This window comes from Rhinolophus sinicus, chromosome 4, assembly GCF_057876585.1.
Source record: "Rhinolophus sinicus isolate RSI-liver-muscle chromosome 4, RSI-T2T, whole genome shotgun sequence".
NCBI lineage: Eukaryota > Metazoa > Chordata > Mammalia > Chiroptera > Rhinolophidae > Rhinolophus > Rhinolophus sinicus.
In genome coordinates, this window is record NC_142504.1 from 85,047,796 (window position 1) to 85,073,316 (window position 25,521).

At 35.8% G+C, this 25,521-nt stretch overlaps 1 protein-coding gene across 1 annotated transcript in view; it reads left to right on the plus strand.

The window, feature by feature from the left end:
* The window catches only part of RNF125 (ring finger protein 125), a 33,060-nt gene extending 11,665 nt beyond the window's left edge, over positions 1-21,395 (plus strand). The window contains exons 2-6 of the mRNA XM_019714082.3: positions 822-975; positions 4,148-4,242; positions 6,497-6,587; positions 15,023-15,130; positions 17,568-21,395. Of these exons, the coding sequence (XP_019569641.3) occupies positions 822-975; positions 4,148-4,242; positions 6,497-6,587; positions 15,023-15,130; positions 17,568-17,654 (535 nt within the window). The 3' untranslated portion in view covers positions 17,655-21,395. The remainder of the gene's footprint in view (positions 1-821; positions 976-4,147; positions 4,243-6,496; positions 6,588-15,022; positions 15,131-17,567) is intronic.
* Positions 21,396-25,521: the final 4,126 nt, after the last annotated feature.

Here is a 25,521-nt window from a genome sequence, read left to right on the forward strand (position 1 = left end):
GGAAGAGAGTACTTTTAAGAATCAGTGATGTATAATTGGGAATTCAGTTTGCCAAATTTCATTGAACTGTGTACCTATGATATATGAACTTTTCAGTATGTAGGGTATACTTAAATTTTTAAAAGTTGAATAACTTTTGCCATGGTTAATATTCCCACATAGATATTACATCGTGAATACTTTAAGAGCTATCAAATGTGTATAACCTACCTCAATGCTCATTTTTACTTCTATGTGCACTTAGCCTTCCCCAGCTCCTATAAAGAGGTCAAGATATTCTGTGAATTCTGTTGATTATGTTAAGATTTTATTATGGTCATCTTTAAATAAACCAGAGAATATATTTCTTGAGTTGAAGGACATTCCTCATAGTGGTCATTTTTATTAGATAAATTTCCAAATCTGGGGATGACTTTAAAATTTATTTTATAAAGACGTCTAAAGTAGCTGATATTTTTACCTCCTCGTCTTGCTGCTGTTTTCTTATCTAACCCACAAAATCCTACGGAGCAAAGACCTATTTTCCTCCCAAATTTTAGGTAAAATAGGATTAAAGAAAGGACACCATCAATATCTTAACTCCAATTATAGGAATGCTGTTTCACCACTTGGGGTTCTTTTGTTTAAATATACGTAGTGCATGTGGTGAGAACATGTGACCCCAGAGAAGTCTTACTGGGAAGGTCTGAGACTTGCCAGTGTAGGATGCAAATGGATCTTTAATATGGTGTACAAAATACAGTTTATACAAATGAATACGTAGTGGTTGCTTCTTTATACTTTTTAAAGAAAATGATGTATTCTTGGTTTGTTTCGGGTAGTTTCTGCCGTTCCTGTATCGCTACCAGTCTAAAGAACAGTAAGTGGACCTGTCCTTATTGCCGGACATATCTTCCTTCAGAAGGAGTTCCAGCAACGGATGTAGCCAAAAGAATGAAATCAGAGTACCAGAAGTGCACCGAGTGTGACACCCCAGTAAGTGACCCTGCCTGTTCTTACGGTTACCAGCTTAACCTGCTGAGAAAATTGTTCTGCAGCTAATCATTTCATCTAGGGCTTTGACTTCATCCTACCCCAACTTCCTTTATTGTCTCTAATTTCATATGGGTAGGCTGCAGGAAAGTGGTCACCTGACTCTATTACCACCTAATTTTTCGAACAAATGCTTTCGTCGACCACCTCCATTTCCTCTCTTCCCATGACTCCCCTGTCCCCCTATTATGTGGCCTCCATTCCTGCTACTCTGTTGCAGCCCAGCAATGAATGGCTTTATTATCAAATCCTGCGGCATACCTGCACCTGTGTTCTTCTGGACTTTGAAGTATGTATCTTTCTTGATCACTTCTTCTTTATTGCGGTTTTCATCCTTTGAGACTGTGCTAACCTGGTTAGATCATGTGAGGTCTTGGAAGCCATGCAAAAGAGTCTAGATTTTTATCCTAAATGCAATAGTGAGTCATAGAAAAAGTGTTAAGCTTTTGATCAAGTTTATATTTTTAAGATATCGCTCTAGCCTGTTCCTGGACAGTGATTTGGAGGGGGCAAAAGCAGGATCGGTGAGGCCAATTAGGTGTCTATTAGGGTGGATCCGGTAAGGAAGTTGGACTAGGATGATAGCATTAGGTATGAAATAAGAGGATTTTTCAAGGTGTGTTTAGGAAAGAGAATAAAAGGAAATTGGTAGTTGACTGGTAATGGGGTGAGTGACAGTGAAGTGTGAAAATGCCTGCTGAGGTCTCTGACATGAAGTAAGTGAAGGTGTTCATATGGAGAGCAGGTTTGGAGAAGAATCTACAGAATTAAATTTTAGATGTGTTAACTTTGAACTGCTGAAGGAGGGGATATTTAACTATACCAGTCTAGAGATAAAAAGAGAGATTATATACTGAAGATTTAAGTTTCTTTGGAGAACTTTTCTTGATTGTTAATTTAAATTAAAGCCTGTTATACTTTCTCTTAGCACTCTGTATTCTCTTTAAAGCACTTCTCACTATTTCTAATTATGCTTTTATGATTTTTTAAATTTAATGTCAATATCCCCACCAGATTTAAGTTCCATGAGGGTAAGGACTGTGTTTGTTTTATTGGCAACTGTGTACCCAACACTTTGAAAAGTGACTGACGTGCAGTAAATGCATAATGTGTGTGTTTTTTTTTAATATACATATTTATTAAGACTCAATAATTTATTCATGGCTGCCTGACTGCAGAATTTATGCATGGTCTTCGGAGTCAGACCTCCTGAGATCAAACATTGATTCTCTCACTCATTCTTTGTGATTGGGGGCAAGCTATTAGTATAAGTTTTTCTTTACCTCTTTGGAAAATGAGGAAAAAGATAGTGTTTGTGTCACAGGATGGTTTTAAGGGTAAATAAAAAAAAAAACACAAGTGGCTTTATCATGGTCTGCAACATAGGAAATGCTCAAAATCTATCGTTTTTTACATTCATTTTAATAGATTATTGTTTAGTTTTACTTTGATATGTTTGTCATCAGATAAAATTTAACATGCACAAAATCTAACTCGGTATATTATTTCATCATCCAGTTCTTTATCACACCTTTGGTGTCTATCAGAAACAAGAACATGCTCTCAGTCATCCTCAGCAGGAATCATCCCATTTCTGATTATTCACAACTAGTTTGCATTTTCCTTTGAGGTATTTCTTGTATGTATCTCTTCCATTTTATGGTATTACTCTTGCCGGGAATTCTGCTCTGCCATTCCTTCTCTACTCATGTTAGACTCTACTTACTCCTCAGGGTCTAGAACAGAGCTCCGTTCCATGAAGCCTGGCCTTCATATTCCAGTCCCCAATATCAACATTTTTCTGTCTGCTGGTCTCCATATCTTTTATTTTTTCCTCCATTAGATTACAGGTACCGTTAGAGCAAGTACAGTAGCTTATGATTCTTCTGTCATCTCTTCCAATGTCTCACATAATTTTGTCTCTAGAGTAGACAAAAGTATTTTATGAGAAAATGAATTTATCAATTCATTTGCCATCCATAGTCCCCAAATTGCTAATTTATTTGAGGAATGCTTCTCTTTGTTGATCAAGGAATACAAAGAGGAAGAAAAATCCTTTTGACAAAAGCGGTAAAGAGATGAGAGAGCACTAATGTGCAAAGTTGGGTGCTAAAGGTTGGTTAACAATCTGTGTTAAGACCGCTATCTAGATCAGCTCTAGGTTTTACATCTTTTAGATGGATATTTGTAAAGCAAGGATTTGCTTTTACTTTTCCACTGCCTTTTATTTGTGGTCTTTTTGTTAAGCAGTTCGAACCGTTTCCTTGGCATGGTAGATTTCGTGTTTGAGGTTGAACTTCCGCAGCGTGGGCAAAATGAAGCAGGGTGGGTCCGCCACCTTACCACAGCTGTAAAAGCTTCCTTTAGCACAAGATCTTATCAGAGTGTCTAATGAAACATTGAGTAGGGTATGTGTTATTTAGCAACAGATGCCTCATGGTTAGGATCTCTGAATGTATATGTGGAGGAACAAGGGCTCTTTATTCGGCCTTGATAAAAATGGACTGTAAGAGCTGTCTTTTATGTGTGTCCTTAATGGGGCCATTAAGTATACTATGTATTGTGAATTCATGTGATACTACTAGATATATTATAAAACCATGGTATTTATATCTTTCCCTCAGGCACAGGGTTTCTTTTTACTTACTATGGACATTTCTAAAATCCATCCACTTATTATTCTCTTTGTTTTCCTTTCTTTCTGCCTCTTTGTTTTACTTTTTCTCCTTCCTCCCTTTTTCTGTCTTTTTCCTCTCCCCTTTTTCTTTCCCACTTCCTTCTTTCCGTCACTGATTTAGGTAATAGCATCCCCAAAAAGTAAATTTAAGTTAATACACGCCTTTCTACTTTAAAAAAAAAAAAAATGCTTTCTAGAGGAACAAAATTCAAGAACTCATCCTTTGGCTTTCAAAGTATTAGAGAAGTTTAAAAGTAGTATTATTGTTAATAATGCCTTAACTTTGTTGTACTGTTGTCATGAATGCATCCCTTTAAAATCAACTGACCCCACACTATGACCTTGTTTGAAATAATGAAAGTAATAAAGCTGGATCACATAAGACTTCATTAAGCCCCTTTACAACAGTGAGTTTATTTTGAATTTGCTTTTATATAGGTTTGCCTCAGCGAAATGAGGGCACATATAAGAACTTGTCAGAAGTACATAGATAAGTATGGACCACTGCAAGAACTTGGGGAGACAGCAACAAGGTTTGTTTCAATACAGTATAGTTTAGTGCTGAATTTGATGTGTCTATGAAGAGTTTAATGGGCTGGAAAGTTTAACATTTCTTTGTGTGAAAATATGCATGGAATTATGCTTAGGCTCTTAACCATAATACCTGTTATTGGTAATCATTTGTTAATAGCAATGATAATAAACGAATTTTGCTCTCTCTACTTTAAAACCTTTGCATGAGGGAACCATCTGAACACGGAGAAATTAGGGAAATGTCCTCAGACAAGTTTGTATTAAGGAAGATCCAAAAATAGAATGCAGAACCATTCATTTCTGCTAGGTTCTGTTTTCCGACTAATAGTTTCCTGAAGTAGATCAGGATTAAGAGGCTATTCATCTTTATTTTTCCATCACCACTGCTCAGTTCCCCAACTCATTCCCTCTGATGTTGCTGGTTTCTCCTTAGAAGGTAGGGAGCAATACCTTGGTATATATTCTAACCAGGAAGTACAGGCCTGAAGCAGGCATCCTGAATTCTATACCTTTTTGATAGGTAATTTTATATGGGACTGGAGGAAGGATGAAGCTGGCTAGTAGGTGTAATTGAGGATATTGATCATTAACTATTTTTTTTCTTTAAAAAGAAAAGAAAAGAAATCTGAGTCATTATTATCCTGATGGCCAGAATAATTGCAAAGTTTGTAGTCTCTCTGTACTAAAGAAATACGGAAATGATTTGTATTCTTCTGTGTAGGCTGATAGCTTTGAAACCATTAAATCTGCTTATAAACTCAGTTATCCAATACTGGTATTCAGTAGGAGTATGATTTCTTTCTCTCTCGAAGGAAAATGTTAGTTCTGCTTACTTTAAGAAAATACATTAAAATTATTGCTTAAATTTCTTAACCCAGAAGTCTAAATGATCACCCATTCCCTTTGTTTTACTAGAGATTGCTTTACAAATGTGTGTGATTTTTAGGATTAGATTTATACCATGGCATTATAAATTTTAAATGAGTATTTTAACTCTAAGCAGAGTATGGATTCTGTTAGATTGGCCACAAGGACCAGGAGGAAGGAAGGATAGCAAGTGGGTTGAGAAAGTGTGTGGGTTTGATTGCAAGGTTGGTAGGCTTCATGAGAAATTTAAAATACGTGAAAGCTAATTTAAATCCTAATTTCTTCTGCTAGTTAAAATTAAATAATAAAGAATTAAAATAACAGAAAATGAGAAGGGTTGGTGATTAATCAATCTTGTAGGATAGATTAATATTTGCATTTAAGATAGGCATCTTGCTTTATAGAAGAACTTACTACATGATTCAAATTTTTAAATTTCTTATGCAGGGAGCTTGTCTAGAGTACAAGTCTTGGGGAACAGAAAGTTATATCTATAATATTATAGAACGTGAGCAAAAAATTCCAAGCCTCCCTGTTGTCCCTAAGAATTTAAGGCACCGCTGTTCAATAGAAATAGAATGCAGAAGACATATGTAATTTTAAATTTTCTAGTATTCATACTAAAAGAGTAAATCAAAAGAAACAAGCAAAATCAATTTTTGATGTATTTTATTTAGCTGAATAGAGCCAAAATATTATCATTTGACCATGTAATCGATATAAAAATTATTGAGATCGTTTACATTTTTTATAGTAAGCCTTTTTTGAAATTCAGTGTGTATTTTACACTTCGGCATCTGTCAGCTTGGACTAGCTGTATTTCAAGTACCCAACAGACACATAACAGCTAATGGTTACCATATTGGACAGCACAGATATAAAGGACAAATTCTTTTAAGTGTAAGGATTTAACAGGGTAGTTGTAGGTCATTTTTCATTCTTCAGTGGATGCTAATTATGGGAGTTGACACTCGTAGCTGTATATGCTAGTAGATTTGGAGACCAAACAACATGCAAATCAAAATTAGGAATGGGAGGATATAAAAGTGACAGGAAAAGTAACCCAGGGACAGCTGGGTGGACTGATCCTCAGTTTCTCAGCTAACATGTACTCAGATTGCACTTCTCTTCCAAAGAGAATAAAGTGCTTCAAGTGTACTATAATTGTTTCTCTACCCCTGTCCCCATGAGGATACGCATTTACATATCTCGTGAGAAAAAATTTAGGTACCAAGACCATGATCAAGATAGGAAAAATCAAATCAAATCAGAAAAAATGAGGACTGGAAACTAGATCAACCTACATTCTATTTTTTACCTCTAGGTAAATGACTACTCTCTAATTGCCAACAATTTGGATAATATTTGTATTCTATGCATTTCCAGGTGTCTCTGTCCATTTTGTCAGAGGGAACTGGATGAAGACAGCTTGCTGGATCATTGTATTACTCATCACAGATCAGAAAGGAGACTTGTGGTAAGGATTTTTGTTACTGTACTGGGGGTGCCAAAAAAATATATACAAGTGGACACTTTGGTCAACGTTGATCAAGCAGTACAGTAGTTCACTGTAATCAGAAGTGTCTAGATGTTGATGGTAGCCACCACTTTGAGCACCTCTTGTAATTGTAGAAGTCAAACGTGACTTGTATTCATCTTTTGTTATAGATATATATTGAATACTACAATTTTAATGTGTTTTTTCCTTTCTTAAAAATGTGTATACATATTTTTGGCACCCTGTGTATATTTCTGCAAAGTCTAAATTCAATAAACATTAGAAAATCCATCTGATAGCTTCTATTTATAGATATAAAGGATAATTTATGTCAAGGTTATGATAATTCTGACATTAACAAAATGTGAAAGTATTGAATTGAAACGGATAAGAATTACTAATGTGCAATCACTCATTCATTTATGAAATTAGACAACATTATCTCTTACAGATAATCATGGTTATAATCAACTAAGAAGACCCAAAATGCAGTTAAGATTTACCTTTGTAAACTAACTGTGATCACGTCCTAAGTTAAAAACATTTTTTAATAATGCAAATAGAGTTGTTATGAAAATGAAAATACACTAGAAATTAAAAGTAGAAAGTCATTCATTTTCATTAATCAATATATTATTTTATTTCTTAGTCTGGATATTTATCCATATACCTGTACATTAAATATATATATTACTCATCATTTCTTAGATGCATAGTGAATGCTGCTCTTTTTCTTTTCAACCTGACATTTTAGTTCTACTTTGCGATATGGCTTTTATGATTTTTATGTCTGTATAGTTGTGAGCTAAACCAGGGTGATGGATACATCATCATTTACTTAGCCATTTTACTATTTTTGAGCACTTGAATTAATTGCTAGTTTTTACAATTTGAATTTATATTCTTGTACATTTAAACTTCTTCTTTTACTGGATTTTTTTCCTAGGAGGAAATTTCTTACATTGATATTTCTGGGACCAAGAGGGCAAACTTTTTAATAATTCTTGAAATACACTTACAAAATACATTCCAAAAAGTTTGAGTCAATTTATGTTTTCAGCAATTTATGAATAAAACACTTTCATATTAACCTGTCTAAGATTGTATATACTTATTTAAAAATTACCCAGGCTTAACAGATAAAAAATTATATCTTGAAGATTATTTTGAATTTTAGTTTAGTTATAAGAGTATATTACATACGTATACATATGTATGTATATGTGCATGTGTATGTGTGTGTGTACACACACATACAAATGTGTGTATATGTGTTGGTTTTATATATATGAGTTTTGGTGTTTTTTTTAATTTGGATTTTAGGTGTTGTTTTATTTTCCCCCATAAAATCATTTTTGGAAAATGGATGAGATTGAAATATATTAGATAGATAGATACAGAGATAGATAGATAGATGATAGATAGATAGATACCGTGTTTCCCCGAAAATAAGAGCTAGCCAGACAATCAACTCTAATGTGTCTTTAGGAGCAAAAATTAATGTAAGACCTGGTCTTATTTTACTATAATATAAGACTGGGTATGATATGATATGATATGATATGATATAATATAATATAATACCAGGTCTTATGTTAATTTTTGCTCCAAAAGACGCATTAGAGCTGTCCAGCTAGGTCTTATTTTCGGGGTAACAGGGTAGATAGATAGATTGGTACAAACTGTCCTCACAACAGTACTGAGATAGTTGTGATTATTATCCTCATTTTACAAATGATAAACTGAGGCTCAGAAAGGTTAAGGAAGTTTTATAAGGTCACACAGCTGGTAAGCCACAATTTGAACATCGTAGTCTAGCTCCAGGGTCTGCATGGTGAACCCCTGTGCTCCACTAGCAAGTTCACGAGTAAAGCCACACAATGCAATCAAAGGTGTTTATTATTGATCCTAATGGCTTATGGTTTGATTCTTGAAATGGCTAGCTAGGAACTTGATACATGGTGGGCGTGCAGGGGTGATTGTTATGGCCTTTTCCTGCTCTAGTTGCTCTGTGGGAGGAACTAGGCTAAGGGGATGTTTTATGATAGGTCCCTGGGGAGCTAGAGGAAGTTAGAAAAAAGCGTTGGGATGGCATAATAATGGCTACCATTTACTGAGGTCTAAGTGTGTCTTTGTCTCCTCCTAGCAATTGCTATGAAGAAGGTATTATTGATAGAGCCTGAGCGCTGACCAGAGTGCCCAGGGTGCTGCTCTGGCTGGAGGAACACCAGACACTCTGGACCATAGGCTGCTGCTGCGTCATAGCAGCAATCTACAGCAGACCACATACTGGTACAGCCATTGGTACTATGTACCTGCTCCAGCAGAAATCCAGTCCATGTGCTTGCTGCTCAGTTTGGCCATCAGATTGAAGGGAGTCCATGGAGGCTAGGTCTTCTGTGATTAGGTCATTGAAGAAAGCCATCCTAAGGAGAGAAATAAAGCAGGAATGGCGGGATCAGATTGCCCATGGACTTTAGTAGTTAAAAGCCTAGGCTTTGGAGGAGAAAAGCTTTGGTGCAAATCCCATTAACCTCCCTGCCTCTGTTTCATTTGTAAAATAGGGATCGCAGGGTAGCAGTAAATGAATCAGGCACATGAAGGAAGCACTGTCACATGGTGTTCACCCCATAAATAAAAGAGGGCAGTGATGATAATGGTGGGTTAGTACCACTTTTGCAACTATATGTAAAATCAAGGCTAGAGGAGATTTCTCAGAGGAAGCTATGTATTCTCACAGTCGGGGAACCCAAGCTGGGAGGGGTAGGGGAGCTCAAGTGATAAAATTTTATAAGACCGGGGTGTTCTCACAACCTTGAGGCAGGAGCAGATTATTCAGAAGATCCAGGGTCCTATAATACACTCAGGCCGTCTAGAAATGGCCACTGGAACAGAAGACCTTTAGGTTTCCTCTTAGTGTTTCACTCTTGAGTACAAGTTCAAGACACATGTCACTCTGAAGGATCTAAAGCCACTAGAAGTCAGATGTACGCTGTGGTTATGAAAAGGCTGGAGGTGGATACTGTAGCATGGCAGAGGTTCATGTGCTTAGGGATCCCCAATGGGGTCAAGTAGGGGAAACACCCAGGTAGAAGTGCTGGGTTAAGTCTGGTAGAAGGAGGGGAAAGTCCGAGGCTGATTCTGGATTGGTGTGGAAGTTAGCAAGGAAATGTTGCTTTAAACAACTTGATTGCTGGTTTTGCCTACAGATAAGTTCAGTGATGACCTCTGACTTACCTGGTATAAGAAGTTTCATGGCAGTTAGAAACTTGGGGAAATGATTCTGCCTTCCAGAAATAATTAGATAATTCAGAGATCAAAACAATAATCTTCTCTTTCTGAGTTGCTCAAACCTGGGTGGTAGGTTAAGAACATCGGGGATTTTGACTTTTTTCATATGCACCATAAAAGCCAAGAGCTCCTTTTTGTCATACAGTAATTTTACTCTATGTTTAATTTTTTTTGGAAAATTATGTCTGTGGAATATAATAACTCAAAGGAGGCAAATGACACAAACAGCATGCTTCAGATTGATTTATGAGACCACTTGAGAGAAATTTGGTATTTTATCTTGTAAAGGAAAAACATTTTAGCAAGAACTGTACTTTCTGGCTATTCTGTCTGCCCAATGTGCTCTTTCTTTCACTGGTTGACTCTTATTTATCTTTTCGAGCTCGGCTTAAATCTCACTTCCTCGGGAAGCCCTCTTCGACACCCCAATTAATTTCAGCTCTTGCTTTTCTCTCGTCTTTGTTTCTTGTTCACCACAGTTTGTAATTGTGTATTCATTTCATGTCTGTCTCTCCCTCTAAATTGTTAGACTCACAAAGTCACTGAACTTCATTCACTCCTTTGTTCAACGCTCCATGTCCAGTTCTTGGCAGAGAACCTAGCACAGAATAGGATGTAGTGATATGAAAAAAACAGGATATTAAAAAAAAAAAACACACCATAATTCCATCCACTCAGGTTCAAAAGTTCTAGTAGTTCTTTATTTTCCGAAGCCTTGCTCCAAAGATGCATTTCTGAAGGGAATAGATGGGACTTCTATTGTTTGGAACATAAATTGTGGTGTCTCCAGCCTGAGCCACTCGTCTCCACAACAGTTTATTTCCATGGCCATTTAGAATATCTGCAACTTAACTGGGCAGTGAGGGTGTATGTGCATAAACGTTTTGGAAGGGAGAAAGATCTTCATTAGATTTGCTTTCAAACTCTTACTATATTAGGTATGCATTCTGGTACTTTGATTCTGGCTACATATTTGCCTGTAATTATTTTCAGTGCATATCTCTTTTCTTTTGGTATTGGATTCAATAATCTTTAATTTCTTCCCCCAAATGCCATTTGCCATCACAAAGAAAATGTCCTATAATCAGCTGAGTTGCTGTAGAGGTTCATCTAAACCACAGATAGAGCTGAATGTCCCTTGTCATAAAAATTCCAAAGGATTAGATCTTTTGCATCTTGAAATATTTGTATTATAACATAACTTCACTGTCTTCCAACTCTTTTATACTTGTACTCTTAGACTCCATCTTCGGAATTCAGGTCTTGACAGAATATGCTCTTCATTAAAGGTCATTGCTATTAGTGACATAGACAGTATTTGGCGACTGAAACCACTCGACTGTAAAATACAATGTTGCATGGCATCTGTGCTTTTAGAACCTAAAAGGGGGTACTAGAAGAAAATAAAATTCTCCCATCCAATTTTTCTATTCTTCATTAAGTCAGTCATGCACGGACTTTAGAAACAGAATTCAACTTTTACAGTATAAAATATACCTCATTCACCATGAGGGGTGGAAATCAAGGTTTGGTGAACTGGAAGGTAGACTATCCCCATTAGTTGTGTTCTTTCAGCTATATTACCCTTATTCTTAATGGGATAAGGGAAGGGTGTCCTTTTGAGGAACCCAGTAAGGATCAGTTCAGAAAGACTGGGATGGGGACAGAAGGGCTTAGCTCCATGGAGCAGCATCAAATCCATTCTGTACCTTTGTTATTTGGGGTGATGGGTTTGGGGAATCATGTCCTGATGCACCTCCATTAGACGCTCACATCCAGGACACTAATGATCAAAGGTCATATGTTCCTATGCCGATTTGTGAACATTTTATGGATTCTCAGAAGCCCTTACATTGGCAATTCTCAACCTTTTCTCTGTCCCAGCACACCCAAAGGGTATGATGCTAAACTGAGTCATTCTTACTTTCCTGTTAGTTAACAGTGATTCCTGAGGGTGGCTGAGAATCCCCCTGGGGAGAGAAGGTGGTTGTATCTGAATTGAAGAAAGGAGAGGTATATAGTTGAAAGGGGGCTCTCATTTGATTCTGTATATCAACTTAGTACCCCTAGTTCTTCCTCTGTCCCTAACTAGCCCAATTACTCTGTTACATGAGCAGATGTGAGTAGAAGAATTTTTCTTTCTTTGTAGAATTCCCTGCCTTTTCCCGCATTGACTCCGCTGCCTGTTATGCTCCTCCCTGGACGTGACTGGCTCATTCTTCAAGTCTCATTTCAGTTACCAGCAACTCAGCTGAATCCTTTCCTGATTTCCTAGGCAAAACTAATGATTCCCTTTTCAGGTCTTGAACAGTCGTCTGTTCATAGCTTGAATATAGAACTTGCTGTGCTGTATAGAAAGTATCTGCTTCAGTGATAATAATAGTAGCCATTTATTATTTGTGCCAAGCTGATATAATGACTGAGCTTCATTATGTTAAATGACATGGTATTTTAAATCTACCAACAACCCTACAGAACAGAGATAATTCTCATTTTTAGAGGTTAAGATTCATTCCTTGCCAAGTTTAAGTCTGTGAGAGGCTGGGATGAAATTGGAAACTATTTTCTAGGTACGGGGAATGCAAGGATGAACAGGATGCATGTAGTTTCTTCACTCAGGGAACCCCAGCTCCTCAAGGACGGGGATCAAATAGTAGTAAGTATATGGCATTTATTAAATGCCTAATATGTACCTGGCACATCAAGGACATTATCTCTAGACATAACTACTCTACCAGGTAGAGGGTGGTATCTCCATCTCACAGCAGAGGGGACTTAAGTGCTGACAGCTGGTAAAAGCTGGTGCTAGGATTTGAACCCCGGGTGCTCTGACTTCAAAGGCCATGCAACACAACCCTGTCATATTGGATTCCATATCCCACGAGCCTAGCACGCAGTAGAGGCACAATAATAAGTGTTGACTGAACACATTTCTATTATTAGTGTTCCTTCTCCCATGCCACAAAAAATTATTGTTGCTTTTCTGATAAAATATTCCTTGGTCTCAACTCTGTTCTCATTCCTGCACAGGAGTCCCAGGGTAGATTAAGTGCTATCTTGGAATAGCCAGTATTGACGTTTAACTAAGATAGCTAAAGCATTAGAAAGTCATTATTGGTTATAAAGCAATACTAATTTAAATTAAAATAGTAATTTTATTAAAAATAGGACAAAGAATGGAGCAGAGTACAATTCAGAAATAGAATTTATTTACAGAAATTGAGCATATTGAAACTGAGACCCCCATAAAATATAAGAAAGAAAAGAATTACATAAAGACCTCATTTAAATTTAAATTTTAAAGCATCATCCAAGCTGATAAATTAAGACACTGTTATAATATGAAAAGAACATTGGATTGTCTATTAGCAGCCTAGATTCCAGTTCTCATAGTGGTGTACATTTAAGCTAATTTTTTCCACCCTGAAATTGGGTTCATCAACAAAATAAAGATAATAATTCCTTGGGTTGTTGTGAGGATCAAATGAAAATACCACCTAATTTAATACCTACCACATACTTAGCACTCAGTCATGATTCTGCGTCTCATATTTTTAAAAATGAGTACAGGAAAAAATTGAATTAAAAAAACCCTAGCTTAAAATGCAATAAAGTAGTATATGTTAAAAGAATCGTTTATAGTAACCATTAGGGAAGTGCAAATTAAAACCATGATGAGATACTACTATACACCTATCCAAATAACTAAAATAAAAAAATATTGACAGTACCAAGTGCTGACAAGAATGAGGAAAAACTGGATGATTCACACATTGTGGTGGGAATGTAAAATTGTATAGCCACTCTGGAAAACAGTTTGGCAGTTTTTTACAAAGTTAACCATAAAACTCACCATATGACCAGCAATCACACTCCTGGAAATTTGTCCTAGAGAAATGAAAACATGTTTATGCAAATATCTGTACACGGATGTTCACTGCAGTTTTATTTGTAGCAGCCAAAAACTGTAAACAACAAATTGTCCTTCAGAAAGTAAATGGATAAACTGTGGTACATCCACACCGTGGAATACTGCTAGCAGTAAAAAGGAAGGAACTATTATTGATGCATGCAACGACTTGGATGAATCTCAAGGTTATTATGCTCATTGAAAAATGCCACTCTCAAAAGATTAAATACTGTATAGTTCTACTTATAGAACATCCTCTAAATGGTGAAATTTATAGAGGCGGAGAACAGATCAGTGGATGCCAGCGTTAGGGAGAAAGAGGAAGTAAAGGGATAGTATGAGACAGTTCCTTTGTAATGAAAGAATAGCTCTGTATCTTGATTCTGTTCATGGTTATATGAATTTATACATGTGATGAAATTTCATCGAACTACACACACACCCAAAAAATGAATTCATGCAAAAATTGGTGAAACCTAAGTAAGATCTGTAGCCCAGTTAATTGCCAATTTCCTGGTTTTGATACTATACAGTTATGTAAGATGTTACATAAAAGCTGAGTGATGGGACATGGGACCTCTCTGCATTATTTTTGCAATTTCTTGTGTTTATAAATATTTCAAAATGAAAGTTTCTTTAAAGACCCGTCAATGGCTATTGAATTAGGAAAATATGTGTAAATATTAATAACTGATGCTGGTGTGCTATGATCTATATTGCTGGTGGCAATACAAAACTTTAGAGCAATAGATATTATGAACCGTAAATGTTCATAAACTTTGAGCTACTAATCTTCATTTCTGGTTATTTATCCTAAGAAAATAACCCCCCCCCAAAGATAAACACTACAGATAATATCATTTATAATAAAAATATTCACATACAAAAAAACTTAAGTATTTCAAGAGCTAGGCAACTAAGTAAATTACAGTATATCTACTAACTGTAATATTGTTTAAATAATCAATTGATAAAGAGGAAACAAACAGCTATACTGTTAATATACAAGAAATGTGTATGAAGAACAAATGCAATTTTATTTGTTTAATTTTGCTTGCTTTAATGTGTGCAATTTTAAAACATCATACTGAGGTATGGTCAATAGATTCATAAAATTAAAATTCACTTTGTTGATGGTTATTTAATTTTTTAATTCTGACACTAATAATTATTTTAAATTCTTTCTTGAACTCTTGGTCTTGTTTATTTCTAGTTCTGTCCACTTTGCCGTTTAATACCTAATGAGAATCCAAACAGTTTCAGTGGCAGTTTAATAAGACATTTGCAAGTCAGTCACACTCTGTTTTATGACGATTTCATAGTAAGTATATTTTTTTACTTTTACATTGACTTTGTGCTATCTGTGTTAAGCTTACCTTTTTAATCCAAATGAATAAAATTATAGAGGAAAAATATGTATATAGTAAAATAATGTATATTGCCATTAAGAAATCATAAAAATAGTGTTTTATAAATTTGACTGTTCATATTATTTGACTATTAATAATATTTTTGCCTTAGACAAAATTATTTTCTTCGTGACCTATATAATTATCCGTTGTATAAGGAGCCAGATTTCACTTTCCAATTATTTTAGTTTCTACTCTACTCCCTCCCTACGCATACTTATAATTTTTATGAACTTGAAGATTTATATAGCTGAAGGGAAATCATATCAGTAATAAAATGACTCAGAGAATTTGCTCTGCGTCCAGTTGCTTTTATAGTACATTGAATGGCTGTTAACAGATACATTAAGTACAGATAGTCGGTATCAGTGTAGTAAGACACACAGGCATTACTTTTAATTTAAATTTTATAAAACACAAAACTCTTATTGAACTTTTAAACCTAAAAGAATTATGGAAATATTTTCCACTCATTCAGAAGTAGACAGAATAGTATACTGAATCCCCATATACCCATCACCCCCCCATCAATAACTACCAACATATGGATAACAAGCAAAAAGTTAATGTAGCTTTTATTGTGCTTTGGTCTGTGTGTTGCCAGGTGAGGGTAATGTGTTGTCCTCTGAGTCCCTTTCAACCTATTATGGGGGGAAATCACTCAGAGCCATGTTCTGAAATAGAATATTTTGTTGTTACTTTTATCTAAATACATGAAATGTTAAAGGCTAAATTTCAACTTGCATATAATTTCATGTGATTTTTCTTTTTTTTAATGCTATTTCAAGATAGACTTGAATAATTGTTAAAGATTGTCACTTGAAAAATGTCTCCTTGCTTTGTGATCTGCCCACTATGATTATCCAGATTCAGCACAAAGAGCTTGGGTCCTGATCTGCATTTAAATAACTAACAGCTCTGTCACAACTGTGTGACCTTCGGCAAGATATTTAACCTCTGAGCCTCTGTTCATTTGTTAACTGAAGATAGTAAAAGTACCTACTCCCAAAAGTTTTTGAGAGGATTAAATGAGATCATGCATGTAAAATAATTTTTACTCTTTGGGCCTGCATGTTAGGCAAGTTGGAGATGGGGAGAGAATAAATGGGAATATAAGGACCACTTGAAGAATTGAACAAGCTACACCACAGAAGCTTCATAGTCTCTGCTCCATCTCTCAAGTATCTTTTCTGTCCCCTAAAATACACAAGGCCTCAACAGAACCTGGTTCTGGTCTATGTGTTCTCATTTCTCATAGCACATAGGACTTCCTCTTTATTTTAGCTCCATAAAATGGCCTAAAAGCCAGGTTGATTCTGTACTTGTTCTGGTTATTCATGTCTAGTCCATTTTCTCAAGATATTTCAAAGTATGAATCCAGGACTGATTGGGATGAAGCCATTTTGATGAGAATACTTTCCTTCCACTGAAAACCATATTCTTGGATATGGAAGTGAGGTTGAAGCAATGTTCTTTGTTTTGATTTTATTGTTTCCTAAACTACCAAGTACTATGCTAGGTACTTTATGCATATTATCTCATTTTATTCCTTGCAGCAACTTCTGTGAATGGAGTACTGTATGATTATCTTCACTTAGGTGTGAAATATCTGAAGCTCAGGGGTTAACAACTCACCTAAGCCACTAATGAGTCCCAAATCTTGCGCTCTTCTATTCCATATGGTTCTTTTCCGGATTTTAGTTGCCTTATGTTTTTATGTTTCAGAATGGACTTCCAACAGAGCTTTTACTTTTTCGTTGTTGTTGTTTTAGTTTACTGAGGAAGTGAAGATGGGTTGCAGAAAATAGGGCTCTTAGTAGTTTTTGTTTTGTGTATAGAATGTGCCGACGTAAAGTTTTGAATGCCATTTTGACCGTACAAAGGCAAGGAGAAAGAGATTTGTTTTCAACAGTTTTTTCAGAAGTACATATTTAGTATTGCTGGGATTGGTGAAACCTATGGGAATGTCTTAACTTTACTCCATATTACATGTTTATGTGGAACATAGCTCTTTGACCAGTATTTGTAGTGTTGACTAAAAACTACTAGGTAAATCAGATAAAAATTTTAAATTCCAGATCTCAAGACTATTTTACTATGACAATAACTAGTTACTTGACAGGCAGTAAAATGAAATAGAAAATGCACTGGACCCAAAGCAAAAGTCCTAGGTTCTCTGACATTTTTGTATGATAGGCTTGAATAATTGTTAAAGATTGTCACTGGGACAGATCACTAACTTCAGGGCTTTAGTTTCCTGCAAAATGAGGCATTTCAATGATCCTCCTCCTTCAGTGTCTGAAAATTGTCTCTGATTATATGTTTCTAATTATTTTTTCTTTATTGTAGGATTTTAATATAATTGAGGAAGCTCTTATCCGAAGGGTCTTAGACCGCTCACTTCTGGAATATGTGAATCACTCGAACACCACATAATGTTATTAAAAGGAAAGGAGAGGCCTAGACCATACAATTGCACCATTTGTTAATATGCTGCTTGAACAGTTGGACGGAAATTGTCAACGTTTGATGGGCAAAAATGTACAACACAGTTACACATTTGTCCATGTGTCTGTTGTCATATTGAATTTTAAAACTGCTTTCATTTTGGTGGTTTAAATCTGTTTTACGTTGTTGAGATTCTTAGACATTTAAAAATTAGTCTCCATCAGCCATTAATATAGGAAAGAGGACATAAGGCTGGGTATGTGGGTGGAGGATCTTGATTTGCAAATCGGAAGACACTGTGTGTAATGCTACATGTTAATAACTACCATCCTGGTTGGGCAAAATAACTAACCTTTGTTCTATGTAAAAAGATGGAAAGTAAAACAATTGTGGACATTCAAGGAAATATTAAATGTTTCAATGCTCATGCTCTAATCTCTAATAGAATAACATGAATAACTTTGTATGGGAGTAGGAAAGGAAAATTTTGGAAGTAAACAAAGTCCATTTAATCAAACTATATAACATAATACTGTAACAAAATACATTTTGTTGGGAATATATACGTCTTTTACTTTTTATAACTGTACACATAAAATTTTAATATTATATTTTTCAAATATTTGTAGCTTATTTAGAAATATTTCTGTAATATAGGTAATTTCTTAAGAACCATCAGTTGATATTTACATTAGAAGTATTCACGTCCATAATTTTTAGTGGAAAACTGTTAAGGGCTTTGGTGTTATTTTTATTTTTTCCTTTAGAAAAATTATAAAATAAAACAAATACTGAAAACCAAACAGAAAATGTATAGCTCATTACATTATTATAGGGAAACGCTCTTTTAGAACTCTGCCAGCCACCCTGGATGTCCTCTGTGTGTCCTGTCACAGTTCACAAATCCTCTTCCCTAACCCCACAAAAGTAACCACTACATTGATTTCAACAGTAATCACTTGCTTGCATTTCTTTATTATTTTATTACCCAAGTGTGTATCTCTATACCCTATTTTTAATCTTATCCATTTAAAATTGTTTTTATTATATACATCTTTTACATGACTTTTTAATCGACATCTTCCCCATTTTTTCTTTTCCTTAAAATTTACCTATTGAAGAAATGGTCTTGTGACTTAGAGTTTCCCCACGATCTGTATTTTACTGATTGCAGACTCATGGTGCAATTCAGTATGTTCCTCTGTCCTCTGGATATTGATACATGGATCCAGAGGTTTGAGCAGACTCAGGTATAGTCTTTTGGCAAGACTATAGGTCATGGTGTGTTCTTTCATCAGAGGGTACATAATATCTGGTTCTCTCTTTTTGTGAGGCCAGCTGAAATTGGTGCTAAGTGCCTAGATCCACTGGTTTATTGTGGGTTGGAGAATATTCTGTCATTTCTTTTTCATTTATTACTTAAAACGTTTTTATAAAGAGATGTTTCCCCACATCTATGATTTGGTTAGTGGTAATGTTCATATAGGAAAGGGAAAACAAATATTTGAATTTTTCCCTTTATTTACCAATTTTCAAGATAATGAACTTGTTTCTTATCATCTTCCAATGATCACTTTTAGTATCATGAACTCATGGATTCAAACATATTTGATAGTCTTTCATCCATTTTAAACATTATCAAAACTCAAATTGCCCCATCTTTGTTCACTGGGCATCTCATCAGTCATTTCTGAGTCCTTTTAATAGCTTCCTTGCTGTCTCATATGACAAAATATTCCAGGTTCAATGTGTATGTTTCCTGCCCCAAACCTGGAATCAGCCATTTCTCTAAGAAGCCTGATTACTTTTAGTGAGAAATGGAATTTCAAAACTATAATCATGGTTGTTATGCCCATTGCTACTAGATTTGTCATTGTTCCTAGGAGAGAGCTAGGTTATATATTTGTTTTGTTTTAAGATAAAAGTTTATGAGTTTATTTTGATGCTTTTAAATCAAATTGAGTGTTCCAGGGTTTTTACCTAATCCCTTTCTATTTCAGCTGCATGTCCATTTTTCTATCCTAAGAATCCTGGTTTTCAAAGACACAAGGCAACTGGAATATCCCACAATTATTTTCTCTGAAACATGCAACAGTTTCAGAATAACAATACTAATACTACCAGTATGATAATATTTTATCATACAAACATTTTTTAATTTGCTCTCCCCATTCTTCCACTATTTTTTAAAGTCGTACTATATCAACATTTTCAGAACATATTGAAACAACATTTTCATACACATATGGTATGGTGTAACAACATACGCTACTCCTTCCCTTTGTCCCCCATTTAGTCTTAGTTCTTCAAGTAACTATATTCAATGCTTGCCACCAGCTCTTATTTGATTTTTTTTTTTCATATCTGGTTCTTAAATGATGAATCCAAGACATAGAGTAATGTTTCCATCTGGAAAGCAAGCAAAGAAGCTATGAAACTAGTTAAAATGTTATTTGGCTGCAATTAGCTCTTTCATTGTAATTATAAACTTCTTTGTTCCTTAGACATAAATGTAGTCGTAATCACGGCGCCCATCATTTTCTATAATAAACTATCCATTATTTCTTAAAAGTCTTGCTTACTATTCTGCCATCCACTACAAGGTAATTAGAAAAACACAAAGTTGATGAAGGTTAGTGGACTTTATTTCCTCCTTTTTAGATATTGATTTCAAGCTTGGTTTCACAGCTGTGAACAAGTAACAACAGATTTTTAGTTTCACAACCTCTTTTCTTCAAATTTGGATGGATCATCCAATGGAGCAAAACCTGTTGGACAACAAGCATAAAAGGAGAGGGACTTTTCAGTGGTAATCATCAGACTGAAAATTTAGTCCCTGAAAAGTAAAATATATTTCTGACCATTAGTATTGATTATCCAGGAAATAAATCTTCATTAATTCAGAGCAGTACAAAAGGCATCGTTAAATCTGTAAAACTTGGGAAAAAATTCAAAATTCCAAAAGCTGTATTTTTAGTAAAGCTTTAAGTCACGTACCACTATTAACCTCAATGCCGCAATTCTGCATCCTGTCCCTGGATTCCTCTTATGATCATTTTGCCACCTACAGGACAAATTAGGTGCTGGCCACCTGAATTATTTTGCCTTTTGAATTGAGTTCTAAAATGGTCAAGTGTAAATATTCATTGTTTTACTGTGCCTTCAACCTTTTATTTAAAAGGAACTTATAATTCATTGCTTTTAAAAAAATGAAAACCAATATTTGAAGCTGTTGACTACTAACAAAAAGAAGTTTCACTTTCTTTATAGCATCTCCAGGTGCAACTTGTTCAAGGCCTTATAAGGGGAATCTGATTCACATGTTATTTTTCAAAGTCTAAATTCTTCTAACCCTACAAACACCTACAGAGATTTTCTTTTCATGTGTTTTTTCACCCAAGTTTCTAAAACAGGTTGAAAAATTGGATTGTGAATGTTATAGTAAAGATAATTCCAGGTCAGATCTCCTAAGACACCCTGGCTCCAATGCTGTTGCTTCATTACTTTTACTGGGTGCTTACTCCAGTGATGGAAGGTTAATCATATAATTTGTACCTTTAAGTATTGAAGTTATTTTTAAAACGTCATTAAGAAATTCATTCCTTTATTATTCAACTGCAAAAAAAATCTGTATAATGATCAGAATTTAAAATGTACAGTTCTTTTATTTTCTGTAAATATGTACTGTGAGAAATAAAGAATGGCAGGACCATTGCTTTCATTAAAATATCTATTGTGTCTATTCTTAAATATTGATCTTGATAATTTTTTACACAGACCTAATATGCTTTTTAAATTGTCATCATTCAAAAATATCACAAAAATATACCTTCATTTAGGCCAGTAGTTCTCAAATAGGCGCAATTTTAGCTCTCAGGGGACATTAGGCCATGTCTAGAGACATTTTTGGTTATGCTAACTTGGGTGTGCTATTAGCTAGATGTGTGTAGAGGCCAAGGGTGCGGCTCAACATTCTACAACGTACAGGACAGCCACTTACAACAAAGCATTACCCTGCCCCACGTGTCAGTAGGGCTGAGGTTTAGAAACCCTGAGTTAAGTCAAGGGAACCCTGAGCACCACGGAGTTATTACTGGTTTTGCTTCCAAGGGGCTTCATTGAAATTTAAAAGGTAAAATGTAGATGAACTGATTAACTCTATATAATCTACTCTCTGCTAAATACATACTGTTTTGGGTGGCTGCGGTTGTTATGTGTACCCCAGTTCAGAAGATGCTCAAACATGAAAGCTTTTTAGATTTTTCATAAGAGGTACAGGCCAGAACACAGGCGTTATTGACGTGACTTCTGATGACTCTGTTAGCTGAGTACATCCTGAAAGAGGGAACTCACGATGAGTTGGGAAGACTTAACCTTTGTCATCTAGGTTCTTTACGTAAATGAGACAAAATATTACAGAAGGACACCTATGTCTGAGATCCTTGAGAGTAAGGAATATTTGTTTGTATCTTATAACTGGAAAATCAGTCATCCTGCAGCTTTCAGAGAAGACCATGCAAGGATCTTGATTAAGGCTAATCACTGCCTCAAAGCAGCCAAACGTCCGCATTTCTGTGAACCACACAAAAAGATTGGTCAAGATAGATTAGGTCATGCTGCGATTATAAACAACCCCCAAATCCCAGCACTCAATTAAGGTCTACTGTGGATCCTGGCTGTTCTCCAGGCAGCTTATTCTCCAGCCTCAGAATGACAGATTACTGTGATCTCAGGGCATTTGTGTATCACCATGTGCTTCCCCTCACCATAACAGGCTGGAGAAGTGGTTGCACGCGTAACACAGGCCCTATCGCTAAATACCATCATATTGGGGATTGGGGTTTCAACAGTAAGTTTGGAGGCACACAAACATTCAGTCCATAGCAACATGTTTGTTGAATGAAAAAAATGAATGGCTGCCAAGCGGATCAGAACACTCACATTAGCTCCTCTACATATTCTTTTCTCACTTGCAGACTCTCTGGGAAGCCAAATTGTAATAAAGAGAGCAGCACTCTGTCTGAACTTACTAATTATTGTTTCCCCAGACCTTAGCACAGTGCTATGCACCTATAGGCACTCAATAAATACCCGATGTATAAATTAGTGAACAAATTATAGTTTGAGAAGTATACCCAACGTGTTCTTAATAAGGTCTTCAAGCATGGTGAATCTCTTCACTTTAGAGATACACCTGTCAAGTGAACCAAACCTGTAAGTGAACCATACTAGACAACCTCTCCCCTAGACAGAGTTCTAAAGTAGTGATTCAGTCCAGTGGCATAACTCTTCTAGGAGAAGCAGTGATAGTTTGTCTTCATTCAGTAATATCAGAGGTATGGACATTCTGAAGGACAACTGTACATTATATATTACAGTTGCTGAGTTTAATTTGCTCCAGATTATACAGTGTAGTAATTTGCTACAGTTAAGTAGCCAGATAAAGTTAGCTAATCCAGATAATCAGATAAAATGAAGAAAATGCTTAGTTCTAATATCCACTATATTTTGATATACCTCTAACTGTATTTCACTTTGTCCCTTTGACATATTTGTAAAAATGTATGCAAAGGTCAAAGACTTACATGTAAACCCATACTATCTTTTGACAGTATTTCAAGGGTGTGTTCTACAAAAATTTTAGCCTTGAGGCATGCTGATTTTAAAATTACCTTAAAGAGAGAAACAATAATTTTCTAATTAAAAAATCTGTATAAACTAGTCAAACTCTTAGAAACAGAAAATAGAATGGTGGTTGCCAGGGGCCAGAGGGAGGGGGATAAAGGAGTTGTTCAATAGACAGAGTTTCAGTTCTGCAAGATGACAAAGTTTGAGACATGTTGCATAACAAGGTTCATAGTTCATAACACTGCTGTACTCTTAAAAATGGTTAAAATGGTGAACTTTATACGTTTTTTACTAGAATAAACAAACAAAATAAGTATGTGGGTAAACCAAATGCCATGGTGTATATATATTTCTATGCCACCTGGTTTGGGAAATTATAATTGACGGTGAAGTTTAGGAAAGAAGTATTATCTCACTGGCAAACCCTTTAGGTTTCAAAAATAAAGTATTTAAATATAGAAACTGAACAACTCGCCTCCCTGGTGCTATTTTTTCTGCCCACTGGTCTCTCTCTGACTTCCGATGACGTTTAAAGCATAGAGCTTTGTTCGCTTCTTTTTTCCCTGTATGCAGTGGTGAGCTTTGTTTGCTTCTTTTTTCCCTGTATGCAGTGGTTGTACAGTCTCTTAGATATTTATTAATTTGAGTCACCAATCTGGATTAGTATTACTTAAAGGATTTTTGAAAAAACTCTTAGGAAGAGAAAGCAGTTCTTGTTGGTAAGGCTATTGTTTTTTCACACTGAATATCTGGTGCACAAATAATTTACCATTTGGGAATCACCAGGAGGGAAGAGTTTTCCAGAGGCTAAAGTCAACCCAAGCGAAGCAGAGCCAAGAGAAAGTGAGAAACTAAATCCTGGTGATATTTTTTGAGCCTCTGGTTTCAAATATTTATTATCTTAGCTTTACCACTGGAATGATATGAGCTGAAAAATTCTATTTATTGCTTACGCTATTAACTTGCATTTCTATCACTTGCAACCAAAAGAAATTTGATTAATGTGGATTCCATGCAGTATCTCTGTATCCTAGGTCAAGTTGGGGTTCTGTAATTTAAGAGTCCTAACTGATACAAAAATCAGTACCAGAAGTGAGATAATTATTTTAGATCGTCAGAGAAATTGGAGAACTAGCTGATCCGTGGCAGGTTGGGCTTGGAACAGTAAAGATTCCTGCATTGTGGGGTGAGAACTTAAGATTTGTACGCAGATGTAAAACAATTGCCTAAGCTATTTTCTTTAGTCCTTTGGCCTCAAGGTATATAGCCATGGAGGCTTTAGAGGACTTAGCAAAATGTCAACAATGAGTCTGCATCGGTATGCCAATTTTCTTTTTTTTTTTTACAAGAGGAATACTGTCTTTTATTACTCAACTAGTAAGACCCCATTCTCTTTTTCTCTGCCATCTTTTAATTAGACATATTATGTTATTTGAGTCAGATAATGGAGAACAGTGGGAATTCTCATCCCCACTGGGTATAATTGCTACCTGTCTTCTAGATAGTCATAAAGATGAGCTGGAACTGGAAGGAAACAGGATCAGGCAGTGTGGGGGCGGGGGAGGCTATGGGAGGAGCTAGGGTTATGGAAGTTCACAGGAGACCCCTATAGGAAGAGCTCTATGGTTCCAACTTCCTTTATAATGAAACTCTGGTTTGCTTTTGATCTCAAGTAAATGTATGCCAATTTTTAACCTATCCATTCTCAGCTCCAAATTTACTTTTTTTTTTTCTTTTTTTGCCTGCTGTGTGAAAATGATTGTGGGCCCTTTCAATATTTTTCCTTTGCCGGCTGGTACAATAGTAAATTTTAGGCACTAGATAGTAAATAGAGGGCACTAGAGAGAAATTGCAACAGGAAAATGGTTTTGTTTCCCAGTTCTGGTGTGCTTGCTTCCTGTAGCTCCCTGTGCCAGCCCAGCTTCTGCCTGGGACTGTGGTCATCAGCCCTCTGCAGACAGAAGCTTCCTTCAGCATCCCTCTGGATGGCATTGTAGCAGAATACCTCCCATGAGATACTTCTTTGTGAACAAATAGCTTTCCCTGCCATGCTAAAGGACAGATTTCCAGCAAGTTCCACAGCCTGGCACCACAATGACTTCTCTGCCATCAGTGAGCCACGCTGGGACTTCTCTAGCAAGGTCTGGATCTCAGCCCTAGTGGTGGCGGTAGTAGTCCTTCTTTGGATACTCTTATCTCAATGCTATATCCCTTTTGTTTGTTTTTT